The sequence below is a fragment of the Atractosteus spatula genome, chromosome 26, assembly GCF_055471065.1.
Source record: "Atractosteus spatula isolate fAtrSpa1 chromosome 26, fAtrSpa1.hap1, whole genome shotgun sequence".
Classification (NCBI taxonomy): domain Eukaryota; kingdom Metazoa; phylum Chordata; class Actinopteri; order Semionotiformes; family Lepisosteidae; genus Atractosteus; species Atractosteus spatula.
Genome location: NC_142731.1, coordinates 3,722,272 through 3,735,902, shown reverse-complemented (window position 1 = coordinate 3,735,902; position 13,631 = coordinate 3,722,272). Strand labels below are relative to the sequence as shown.

Genomic DNA, 13,631 nt, shown 5'->3' with positions numbered 1-13,631 from the left:
CTACATATTCTGTCCCTCTATTGCACTCATTAGGATCTAACTAAACTACTGAAAAGAGAGATGGCTCCTCTTTATTTAGACAACTTTGGAAGGAAGAGACAAATTGCATACAGTTGTCTTTGTTTAGACTTGGAGAAAGACAGACATTTTTCAAACAGTCTGCACTGGATGTTAGTATGAAGATGTTCACATGCAGCAGATGTTTTAGTTGAGAAGAAGGTGCATTTAAGATGGGGCCAATCAGCACCCAGGACTCAGATTCACGCTGGTTTATAAATATCTCTTCCACAAAACAAATTAAAAGAAGCCGGAGTGTAAGACACCATGTTTGGATAACCTCATCTAGTAAAAAGCCATGAGAAATCAAAATCACAGGCGGCTCTTCTAAAATCACATGCTGGCGCAGACACCCCAGCGATTGGTTTGGGTCTCTGCTGATCTGGAAAGAGTGTTGTTTGTTAATAATGTCCCCATGAGGGGGGGAATCACACACAATGGATTTCCCAGACCTGTCCAGATTGCGCAATCACTTGTTTTTTCCCCTTAACCTGACACTCCCTCATCTTGCTGTATTCTGCCAGATTCCTGGCCCCACGCTTGTCTCTCGCTGCTCTTACAAAGGCTCTGGCTAGACAGATAAACATCAGATCACACAGACGAGCGGTCTGTAGCTGCCGAGACTGCCTCAGCTACCGGCCTGCTCCAGCCTGGAGTTCTTTGTGGAGGAAGGGCTGTCAGGAGAAATGGATTGTACATTTGTGCATGGTAGTGTTCTTGGTGTGTTTGTGTAAAAATGCCAATTATTTTCCCTTCTACGTTACTGACCAACTTCAGTTCATAGAAAGGATTCTCCCACAGGCTGCGTTAGAGGAAACGAGCTATGCAAGAGAAGTCTAGAAAATACACTTTGAATTTTGTGGCGAGGGTTTATATGGACCTTTTGAGAACCACTCCGCTAAGCACACAAATGGAAAAAGAAAAGTCACTTTCCTCAGCCTACAAAATGCTAGACCCTGTCTACAGTAAGGGACAGGTAATTTATTTATTGTTAAACACCATCAACAAGCCTGTTGAAAATATTTCTCAGTGGCTGTTGAATAAAAAGAGAAAAGAAGTGGAGTGAAATCAGCAGGAGGCCACGAGTGAAGACTGAGCACTATTATTTCTATGACTATTTGCCAAGACTTAAACAAAAAAAAAGACTCTTCACCTGGGCTGGAGCTGAACAGGTGAGCTGGGGGTTGGGATTACAGTGATCCTGTCCTAAGATGCTGTGACCTGTCATGCTCAATTTCCACCTCAAGCCTGGTTTACATTCCCCCTCATCTGTGAATTGTCAGGCATGTTTGGTGCCGATTTGCAGCTCTTAAGAACGGGTTAAGTGGGTTTTGACCTTTCACCTGCACGAGGCCTGAGTCTCACCCTCACTTCCCCCTTATTATTCCTGTCTAGTCTACAACAATGCCTTAAGGGAGCATCCATCAAAGCCAAGCTCTAAAGGAGGGGTTTAAACCAGAGTGCTTTGTAAGGGGCAGCATACAGCACCAATGTCAGACACTCCCTTGTTTTCCTTTGAATGTCTGTCAGACAATATGACACTGGAGAAGTGATTAAGGTTTCTCATGAATGACATTCTCTCTTTACCCAAAGCACACAAAACTGTTCCATTTGTATTTATTCTCATCATGGTATTTAGCCGCAACATTGTCCAGTCGAGGTGGACTGGAAACAGATGGATGATGGTGTTTAGTAAGACGCGATTATAGAGTGAATTTTATCATGCACACCTCCGCTCAAGATGCATCACCTCAGAAATGAAAAAGAAAATGTGGCGGGTTGCCCTTGTGCTGGTGAGATCAAATACCCATTAAAAGAATTAGCAGTCTGCTTTCTCGAGAGTATAAAAATTTCCTGTGAAGGAATATCAAACAACCCACTAAATTGTCAGGCAGGCAGCTAAACAAGCTGAGAGAGACCCGTGAAAAAGGTCTAGTCCATTGAATCCCTATTTATAGATGTATCAACGTGACCTAATTTTGTTTAAAATTCAAAGACACTTGTTTCTACCAGTCTTAATTTTAGATTTCCAGTGTCCTTTTTTGTGAGCCTGTGTGTTTTTGATCCACAGCTGAGCCCTCATCGGAAGAATCAATGGTGGTCTTTGTATTCATGCCCTGAACTGCCTCTTAGTTGCTTTCCAGAATGGTTTCTTTTGCTGCACAAAATGCAAATTGACAGGTGAATCACAAAGGCACAATATACTATACTTGTATGATTTAGAAAATAATAAAGAGCAGGACATAAGTCATGTATTTTGTCTTAAACATTCCTCTCCTTTGGAGGATATCAGCCAATAAAAGTACAGTGGGCACACCCAGGCCCGCAGCAGTTCCACTCTCACACACAGTGTTTGATATTCCACAGGAGCTGTACTTACAGTTTTCTGAGTGGAAGTCAGGGACAAATTGCTCATCGCTGTCTGGGACCTGAGCTACAATCAAAAAGGAAGGAGACAGACAGACAGTTAGAATCTTGGCACAGAACACACTGTAATTAAAACAGGAAAACAGAAATTAGCCCTATAAACACCGCCCTCAGAGCTTCAGCTAAGAATAAGGCTGTGCTCGTGCAGTAATGCAAAAATAATTAGTCTAATCACTTGTGTGGGGCCGGAGAAAGTCACTTTTAACTCGTAAGGTTTACTTTTTTAAAAAAGAATGCAGCAGTTTGCTTTTAGCAAAGCAACAGGTCCTTGATCCCCATGTTATTACCAGTGCTTGAGCCGAGATCTTTCGTAACCGTGCTTTTAACCATTTTTGGCAAATAAGAACACGCTGAAATTTTTCGAGACATGTTGTCCAGTGCTGATTCTGAAAAACGGAAACTGCTATGGAGTTTGGTAGCAGTTACTGTAACTGGTGACTAGTCTTTTGTCTGAGCACAGTCCAGGGGGGTGGATGGTAAAAAACTTCTAAATTTAACCAAAAACAAAATAGCTTTGAAGAATTTTCCACTGATGCCTGAAGTAGACGACATTCCCTTTGTAGATTTCTTGCTGGTTTTTTATATCACTTTCAGCAGCAGTGCTAAAATAAAGTCAGATCTAGGTCCACGTTGTGGGTTTTGAAGAGCCATTTGATCCTAGTTCTACATCAGGACTATATACTACTAGCATGATGAGCACCTATTCTTAAATACAGACTGCATTTAATTTCGGCACCACAGCTAACCTATAAGACTACACCAAGCCTAGATTCTTTAAACCATGTACAGTGCTTGGGAGTGAAAAGGCTACTTCTGTTGCAGTGCAGTGATGAAACCCGAGTGTCTGCTTTAATGGAGCACAGTGACCTTCACCTTGACTTTACATCATTCCAGCAGTTTCTCCATGCAGAAGATCAATAGGAGGAGGGGAGGAACATACTGGGTGGGAGCCGGGGCGTTATTTGTGAATCAGAATGATCCAGCCTATGTGAACAATAGACACCCTGCTCGGTACAGCAAGACAGGTTAGGTTTACCATTGAGGCCACAATGGTGGTGACCGACAGCCGACCACATTCTTTTCCTCTTTAACCTTTTTCTCTTACAACTAAAGGAAAACAGACAAACCTCCACAAAAGGCCAATTTTCTCTTAGGAGTTTTGCAAACTAAACACGTAGAATACCGGTGTGGCTCTGATATCAATGTTTTTATTTTCATTTTTTTAAGTTAAAAAGGAAACAAAGCCAGACAGACTCAAGGAAATAGAAAGAGACAGAATTTTATCACCAAACCTCTCCCAGTGCTCTTTAGCACTTCTTTGCCTCTCAGCCATATGAGATTACAGCAGCATCCCTTAATGTTAACGTGTTACAAAGTAGAGCATACTGGTACTGCTGAACTGAGCTGAGGGACAATCTGTTGAGCAGTTAAGGAGTTGACAGTATCAAAGTGCACTTGTGGGAATGTCCTGGACTGTGAACTAGTGGAGATCTCTTGGAGACAACCTTCTCACCTCAACTAATTTTCTCTGGTGTGTCTTTTGGACTGTGGGAGGAAACTGGAGCACCACGCAAACATGGGGACAACATGCAAACTCCACACAGGCAGCACCCCAAGTCCAGATCTGAACCCAGGGCCCCAGTGCTGTAAGGCAGCTATGCTAAACACTGCAACACCATGCTACCCCTGCTAGCTATTACCATTCACTGCAAATCCCATCAGATGTAATTAACCCTCAAAGATGACTGTCAAAATGAGCAAAACCAAGGCCCCTAAGCCCTTTTGTTTTGTGTTCAATTCTGCCTTTAGGTGGCTGTTCTGTTGAGCTGAAAGAGCACTCTGACCAGTCCTGTGATACTGTATTGAGCTCGCCTCAGTGAATCACTTGAACGCAACACCTGTGTTGAGAGCTTTGAAGAGCAGGATTATAGATAGCTGGGGATCTATGAGAGGGGTGTGGCGTGAAGGTGAGTGAGGGGGGAGGGGGGTAGAGTTGAGCTTCACTGGATTCTGGGATTGAGATTCACCTGAGAGAAGGCAGCCTGGGTCTGTATTGTCAAGTGCTGATATTCTTTTCAGCACCACCTAGGTAAACTGTCTGAGTTCCCCCTCCTACACAACAGCAGCACTGCAAACACATCTCCAGACTGTCCTGACTGATACTACCTACTCCTGTCTGCAGGCACACACATTCACCTCTGAACCGAACAAATATGGAACCATCTACATGAGAAGTAAAACTCTTGCAATTTTGCCCCATTTGGATTTCTCATTGCCCCCCTAAGGTTTTGTCCTACACCAAACTTGAACTGCTGCTTTTGTTACAGGGTGGCTGAATAGTGATTACCACACTATCGTAGCAAATGGTGCTTCAATTCAAAATATAACCACAAATGGTGAATGCTTAATAAAAGCAACAGTCAACCTTAATCCTCCAAGCAAATTCAATAATGAACCTTTATTCTGTGCTAGTCTTGTCCGCCTGGAATGCGGTTTCTGCACATTACAGATGTGGGAATAACCAGGCTTTGTTGTGTATTGTATTAGAAGTGTCTTACACAGTTCTGTTGCTGCTTCAGGCTCTACTGTTGTCAGACTTGCTCTCCAAGTCATAACGCAGACTTCTGGAAAGACATCTCACAGTTGCTTCTTCCATGAACAGATCATAAGCAAAATGGCAAAGTGGTACCATAAAAGGCCAACTGAAGACATACCGAGCATCATAGAAATGATCTGCCCACCCCATTTCCTCCCTTTATGGCGTCAGATATATATTTTTTGAATCAGACGTATTATTTTTACTTGCTGGAAAAAAAGATCAGAATCCAGGTGTTAGAATGTATCAAATTAACTACCGCTAATAATAATAGTGTTCACCACCTGTCACCAACAGCATTAGGAGAGGTTTTAAAGTTTCAAAACTGCATACTATATTAAGGATAGGAAAACTCTATAGACTTATTAAAATGAAGGAGCTATTTACATAATCAAAAACTCACACAGTGGATGAAAACCAGTTTTCTTTCAAACCGACATTAGCTTTATTTTTTAAATTGCATTTTGTAAAAATTAGTTTGCGGATTCAGGAGCCTTGCCGCATTTGAAAATGAATACCATCACATTACAATTGGCCCTCATTTGCAGCTTCTTAGAAAGGCACTTGAACTTTGCCTGTGTGAAATGGAAAACGGTGCTCAATCTGGCTGTGGATCGCAGACGAACTGGATGAGTTGTAGTGATGTAGCTGCTCTGAGCCTGAGTCCTTAACAAACCCAAATATCGATTAGGTTAAGATTAGTAGTGTCACAGACACACATACAGTAGGTGAGTCGGTGACTGTGCTACTGCTCCATGGCAGCTAGATTTTGTTTTCCAAGTTGCCAGCCCTTCACTGTGTTTCCCTGAAGTGGGTTCTAAAATAATGAATTCACCAGCTCAACACAAAATAAACCCTTAGTTCTCAGAAGAAATGCTACAGAAAAAAAAGAGGTGGGTGACTGTGCTGTCTCAGCTTCCTGCTGCAATGAAGGGTATTTTCTGCTGCAGAAGAGCTCTACAGAATTTGGCTGGCATCACATGTGGGCATACTCAGCCACACCTGAGTGAAAGGAAATGGTCTCATAACGTGGAATGTAAAAACCGAACAGCAAAATCGAAATTAAAATAGCATAACATCCTGTCATCAGCTCGGCTATAAATAAACCTAACTAATTTGAAGCGGCTTCATTTTGACGGGCTGGAACTGTTTGAAACTACACCTTTCGGAATCAAAATTGACTTTAGGTTATTTCAGGGGGTATCCTGTTAATATAACTCTATCAATTGAACCACAAAACACACGGCAAATGAGCAGGCAAATCCAAGCTGTTAGGATACAATATCTGAGAAAAATGACAAATTCAAATTGTATCTGGAACAATGACGTTTAAAATGTGCATGTATGGTACTGGCAAGACTGCATCTTTGGCAAATAAAAGGTACAATTTCATAGTCTGTTCTTTCGACTTTACTGCTGGATGACAACTGCTGCCTCTGCTTATGGTATAATTAGAAACTGGTTTCTTAGAGCTGTGATCGCATTTCTGCAATTTTTGTTTTCTTGGGATCCTGATTTGGCATGATTCCTATATAGGAACTGTTCTCAAAAACTAAATGTAAAATGGCCTCAAGAACTTGTACTTTTGTATAAGCATGAAAGGCTACTTCCTATGACTCATAACTGAAAAGCAAAACAGAAAAGCTAAATACCATTTCACTCCCCAAAATAATATTTTATCATATAAAACATCTACTTATTATTTCCCTCATTAGTCTAAGGTTAACAATGCTGTATGATACAGTTTTTCATGCCCTAATAAAGACAAGAATATTCAAAACTTTAAACCCTGTGCTGACTTTCTTGTATGGATGAAATGAAAAGGTTTGCTTGTACTCGATTAAGCAGAATGTACTGCCCAGTCTGATCACTGAAGATGGACGTTGTCCCACAAAAGAACATTTTACCTGTTATGCAAATACTATAAGACTATAGGTAGCCTTGTGGCTTTTCAGCTCATTTTGCAGAGGGATTTTGCAAAATGCAAATGTAATTTCTTAGTAATCAAACAACAAAATCACAACCCAAAACAAGAAAATTCAAATGTGCCTAGGAGCACTGCCATAGTTCAAAACAGATGAATCTGAAAGTAGATCAGGAATCAAATACAAGGACTAGGGATCACCCGCTGGAATCAGTCTGACTGGCCAAGCACAATCAGCGACAGTCAGCAATTTGATTAGTTTCCTTTAGGAGACATACCTGCACTCTGTATTTGCATTCAAGCATCATAGGGCAACAGCACCTTTTACCATCTCTCACCTTTGACTCTTACATAATACAACAGACCCAACTATTTTAGTCTGTATTTATGGATTTACTATTGTGGTATCAGCTGGGCTTAAGATAAGAGATCACTTTTGTCTGGATTAGTTGAAATAGAGGTGAACTTTATGGTTCAAATCAGTGCCAGGAGCAGTTCTATGTTAATTTGCCTTTGTCTAGGGCAGTGGTTCTCAGTCTTGGTGCTGGTGACCCACACACACCTGCTGCTTTCATTCTAGCCCCCCTCCATTAGATAACTGAAGCCTTACTTGAGCTAAGAAGTTGCTTCATCGGAATATTTGCATTTTGTTTCTAGTCCAGAGTTTGCGATTTGATTTCACTTACAAAGTTCAATGGTTAAACCTCCAACATGTGTAAGAGCTGGGAACAAATGATTCAAATTAATCCTCTGATTAAGTCCAGGAAGAGTTTGATGGTGTGACTGAGGGCTCGGCTGGAACAGAAACCAGCAGGCGTGTGGGTCACCAGCACCAGGATTGGGAACCACAGTGCTAGGGCATTATCGAGACATTAAAACAGACCAAAAAATAAAAAAGCTTGTTGAATTGGGATAGTGGAATTCACTTAAAGGGCTGTATCAAGTGCGGTTTTTGGTTGAGTGAGATGTGACACCTAATTCTTACACCCTTCTATTTTTCATTTTCAAATGAGTACTTATTGTTTTTTTAACCTAAGCCTCAGTAGCAATCTCACCTCTCAGCCGGCTGATTAATGTCCCAGGGGGCTGCAAGCTACCTTTAGGTATCGAGCTGGATCTGAACTGCACAATGGGAGCTCTTGTCTCTCAATGCAGGAGTCAGGCTTACTGTAGGTGTGTCTGCAATCCAGCTACACCATTCCAAGTTCGGCTCCCTGGCTATTTCCTGGGAAGACTTCTCACAGGAGCCAGCTGGCTGGCATTGTCGTGCAGAATTAGGTTGAAATGAAATTTCTGCACAGAGATTGCCTCCTTTAAGTGCTTCGCTTCTTGTGGGGCAGAAGCATTTGGATTTAGTGCTTTCATATAAATATATAAATAGGAACAGGATAGTATGATGCAGTTTTAGGAGGAAGGCCACAGAAAAAAGGCCAGAAATAAAAGTTTTCAGAACTCGGAACACAGGAAAGGAAAAACTACCATAATGGGAACATAATTCTGCAAACTAAAATGGGTATATTTAAAAACAAATGGAGAACATTTAATTATATCTAGCAGAATCAATATTGTCACTTACACAACATGTATTATAGTATAATATGTACAAGCAAAACAAGTTTGATCAACATTAATCACAAAAACAACAGGCCTCAGCAGCACAACTTTCCTGCTATCTTTTTCAATAGGTCTCAGACTGTAGTGCAGATAATTTCAAGATAACAAAATGTGTGTTTTGTGAAAAGTGAAACACCAAATCATGATCCTACTTCCATTTAGCTAATTATTTATCCTCACTTAGCTGTAATTCTCATATTTCAGAAAAATAAAAAATTGCACACGCTCTTTTTTTTTTTACAAAAAAATAGCATTTTAATCATGCCAGATAATGAAATCTTCCAAACTGAGGGGTGAGGATTTGAGATGATGAGGATCTCGCAAGGACTGATCTCAATTGTGCTATTTTAAAAAACGTAATTAAATGTAAATCGCATTTGTAAATTAGAAATGCAAAGGAACATTCCTTATGGAGAATCTCAGTTTTATTCTTATTGGGGTAGCTGAAGCTCCAATGTGGTCTGTATCATGGACTGCTCTGCTGCCTCATCACCCCACAGCCCTGATGTCAGTCTTTCTGTGCTCCGACACAACACACACTGATGCCTCTCCTAAGTCTCCAGCCACTCACAGAAAGAAGCTACAGCACAACTCATAGGCAGGTGAGAGAGATCAGCCTTTCACCACTTAGTTTCCCATGTGCATCTACTGCTTCAGCAGCTACACTCCAGAGGTGATCATCAGCATTAAACAAAAATGGCCATAACAGATCAGAATGCTTCATTAACATTGCATTCCCACAAGCAAGACTAATTCCACCTCCTCCCTATTCAACTGTAAGTAGTCCTGTTGCTTTTGTTCTGCCTGTCAATGCTGAGTATATTTGATTCAGCTACTTAGCAGCTTACTGCATTTCTCCACAATGAGATGGAAATCATGAACTCTCTTTCTATTTTCCCCGAAGGACTGAAAAAAAAAGCTGAGCCTGTTTTTATCAGAAGCATACCAGAACCCCCAAATACTGTTATAAATCAGTTTTCTTGTTTCGACTTGCCTTTGCTCAAACAAATTTGATTTTTTTTTTAAGATGCTCTGAAAGCGAAGGTCTTTTCCTTGGAATGAGAGTGCAAAAAAGGAACGCCACCCCATTGTGGTATCTGGCCGGTGTTTGCAGTTAGATTTGGAGGAAAAAATAAGCGTTTAAGAGATTCGAGTCAGTGCAAGTGTGAGTGTTTTTCTTTCTTCTTTTTTTTTTTAAAGTCGTGTTGGAAGTACCTTGAATGACTTTTGCATGGGAGATCCTGGGAGGAGCTCGGAAGCTTGAGCCATAAAAAAAAAAATCAACAAGACACAACAGGCTCACAAAATCAATTGAGAATTTTTTTCTGTGTTGTTTATGCCTTAGAAGAAAAGGTACTACTCCTTGACTGTTACATTCACTGCGAGAGGGCCTCTCATCCATGTTTATACTGCTGGTGAATCATCCATAACCGCAGTCACTCAATAATAAAATCTTTAATTAAACCAACAGGAAACAAGGGCCATTTTCACAAAGCAGTTACAGCTTTGCTAAACTTAAGTGTTTTTTTTTTTTGTTTCTGTCTGCAAAGGAAAGGGGACTGTCAAAGAACCAGCCGAGAGGCTTATCTTCCTGCTTTCATTTAGCAAAGCTTTGCCTGTGAGTTCACAAAGGTCTAAAGGCAAACTGTGAAGGCAGAACACTTCTACACTAGGATGATCCGTCTTTACAGTTTGCACTCGTTTTAATAAAAAATAAAGTCTACAACCCACATTACACATTTAATCTGCATCTCAGCTAAAGAGTGGCCAATGAAGATTGAAAGTTCGGAGCCTAGAGTTCTGCCTCTTGATTTTTATGTTGTTTTGGCACCTTTACAATCAAGTGTGTGAATTTCTCCAAGATGGACACTGAATGAGAAGGGCAGGATGGGACCAGCAGTAGTGTACGGCCTGTGGTTTGCACCTCATCGCAGAAGAAAACTCTGTGGGGTGTTCTGCAGATCCCTAAAGGAAGAAGCATTTTCTGATTGCTCTCTAATTTTGTTTTTTTGTGATTCATATGAACCTATCAGGAGACCCATCAAGACTTTTCCCCCCTCTAGTTTTCAAACAAGCTTGCCCAAATCATCCATATTTTATTCAGGCTGACCAAAGTTCTCCTCATCTATAGTCAAAATAACTTTGATCTAGATTAATAACAAAGACCCCCTCTTTGGTTTCACCCGTTTGAGTTCTTGGTTCGCATTAATCAGCTAAATGTGCAGTTCAGTTCCACCTGTTTGGAACTTTAATCTGACTCATTTCTCTTCAGTCCTGAAGCCAAAAAGTGTTACAGGTAATGTTTGAAACTCCTTTTTCGATTATACATGGAAAGAAAATAAAAAAAGATCTTTAAATACTGTATGCGAAATACAGAAATGGTACAATTACTGACATCTTAAATGCATGTAACACAGCAGATCCAGTGTTAGACCAAATAACATATAATGTACAGTATTATTTAATTAGTATTTTTTATAGCCTAAAATATATTCAGAGGTCTCGTGAAGTCAACAACCTCACAGGATCTCTATTAATGATTAATTACATGTTCATAAACAAGAGCCAGCTTGTTCTTGCATGTACATGCTTTACCGAGGGGAAATTGAGTGTTAACACCTTGTTTGTTAGGCATTGAGAAAGTGTTATTTGCAACCCCTGAACTAAAACATTACCAGCACAGTGAACCTCAGCTGCTCTTATTATTGAGGCCCCCAATCCAATTTTCCTTTCTTACCAGCTGCTAAAGGATAAAATGATTTATTTTTTACTGTTTTCAAAACAAATTTGCTTTTTCTCCATTCATCCTCGGAACAATGTCCCCAGTCCACAAAACCAATTATTTCTGCCTATGCTGTGATTCACAAATTAGGCCTTTTCTTCCACTTCTGAAGCCAAAGGTCACTTTCCCTTTAAATATCCCTCTACTGATGTCTGCTCGACTCAAGAGTGCAGTTGCAAAGGCATAAATACAACTAGAGGAAACAGCATTTAATCCCCTATGAATTACTATTATTTATCTCTCAGTGTCATGTCAAAGCAAGAAATATGAATGCAATTAGTCCGGAGTCACTTACACCAGGTATAGGACCAGCAGTCTGGACATATAGAATAAAGGCCTCTTCACACTCCAGAGATTCATATGCATCTTACTGCACAGGCAGACAAATGTCCAACTAACTGCTTTTCTTTAACCTGCCATGGCAAATTCACTGCACTATTTTTGCATTGCAGATTTTGCCTTATTTTTTTTCTATATGCTCTTCCCTGTGCCAGACGATGGACACATAGGGTTCCATGATAGATATCCCCCGTGTTTATACTGATACACCAAGGTATTCTCGTAATACAGAGCAAACAAAAGGTCTTGCAGAGCCATAGGAAATCTATGGTAAACCCCCATTAAAAATGCAAGAACACTGCTGTTGCAACTGCCTTGCTAAGCCTGATGTCTTGAGTTGAAAGACCATTCCAAAGCCATGATAATATTTAATATATATATTATTTAAGAGGGACACCTGTATATCCAAAATTGTCTTAGAAAGCAGGATGAAGCACCTCTAGGAAGGCCAGTATAGTAAAAAGCACAGCTACTGCATCTACACCAGTACAGTAACTACAGTATATACCAATATATCGCCCTCACCTTCTGTGAGCCACGTCTCCTGGAGTTGGCTTAAATCCTGAAAGAGGTCTAAACAGGGGAGAGAGAAGTGAACACACCTGGTTAGAAATCCAACATCTTCCAGCATGTGAAGTACTGTACATGGAAAAAGAAACATGGTTCAGGCGCTGTAGCGCTGAGATTGACTTGGTATAAAAAGTAGAACGAATCTCGGGTGCTGTTCGGTGTCTGTGGCTTTTCCATCATTGCGCACGACCTTACCTTCAGATTCCTGAGGGGGCAATTCCGTGTCCGCGAATTTTCTTTTTGCGGCCATCAACGGTCTGTTTACGGGCCCATTTCCTTGCGACTTCTGCAAAACAACAGCGCGCACAGAAACCGTGAGAGGCGCAGAAACCAGAAATACAAACGGTACATTTCATGTCTAAAGTGAGTGACAAGATAGTCCTTCTTTCGTGCCTTTTATTCATTCTTATTTTTTAAAAAAAAGAGAGTCTGAAAGTTTTCTATGTTTTTACAGATTAAAGAACCGCTTTGACTACCGAATCTGACTTTAAACTACAGATTATCTGCTTGTGTTGTTTTTGGAACAGAAATACATTTTCCTCTGCAGCCGGGGGGGTGCTTAGAACTCTCACTGGCGCTACCAGAAGTTTTAAAAATACGTCGCTTTTTAAGGTCCCAATCTGTAAATAGTTGAAAATGAGCTGCCCTTTTTACCACAATAAAAAAACAACCACCAGAAATGACTCTGAATCAACAGGGATTGGATTTTTGCGATCAGCGTACGGTGATAACTACGACACAAATACAGAAAGAGGAGCGAAAAAAGAGTTTTGATGTTTGTAACAGCGGCTGCTCTGAAGCAGCCTGGGCAGCCCGTGTTAACAGTGCTCGGGAAATCAACGAGCAAGCAGAGGAAAAAAAACAACGGGGAAAAAAACAGATACTTACCTTAGCTAAAGTATAAGGCACTTGCTGATCCAAATATCCATCCATTTTATAATCCATCTGTTAACCGTTTGTGGTCATTTATGCTGGATTGCTAGAAATCCACGCAGCCTAAACTGGGGGGAAGAGACAGAGGCGCAACAGAGCCAGTTGTGAATGAAGAGGCGAGAAAGCTGCATGCATAATGAGTTCCATTCACAAAAAATGCAGGCAAGGCAGCGCTTACAAAACGCATCGCTTAGCCTGCTCCAGTGTAGTTCTGCCGGTCCCGGGATAACTCGGAAAAACTCTACCGACGGCTTCTGGGCTGCTAATTTCCCAACGTTTTGAGTTAATATGACCGTCAATTAAATTAGTCACATTTTGTACGTTGGAGTTGTTTACAGTTCTGTTTGAACAACCTCTGTTCCGACTGAAAAGATCAGATCGGAAACGAG

General features: G+C 40.8%; 1 protein-coding gene across 2 annotated transcripts in view; it reads right to left on the bottom strand.

Moving 5' to 3' along the window:
• etv4 (ETS variant transcription factor 4) overlaps window positions 1–13,399 on the bottom strand; it is a 40,335-nt gene extending 26,936 nt beyond the window's left edge. The window contains exons 1-4 of one of the 2 annotated variants that reach the window (XM_088906112.1): window positions 13,198–13,399; window positions 12,505–12,595; window positions 12,265–12,312; window positions 2,438–2,491 (exon numbers count right to left, since the gene is read on the bottom strand). In XM_088906112.1, the coding sequence (XP_088762238.1) occupies window positions 2,438–2,491; window positions 12,265–12,312; window positions 12,505–12,595; window positions 13,198–13,254 (250 nt within the window). In that variant the 5' untranslated portion in view covers window positions 13,255–13,399. The remainder of the gene's footprint in view (window positions 1–2,437; window positions 2,492–12,264; window positions 12,313–12,504; window positions 12,596–13,197) is intronic. The other variant, XM_088906111.1, reaches the window with a different exon arrangement.
• Between the last annotated feature and the right edge of the window lie 232 nt (window positions 13,400–13,631).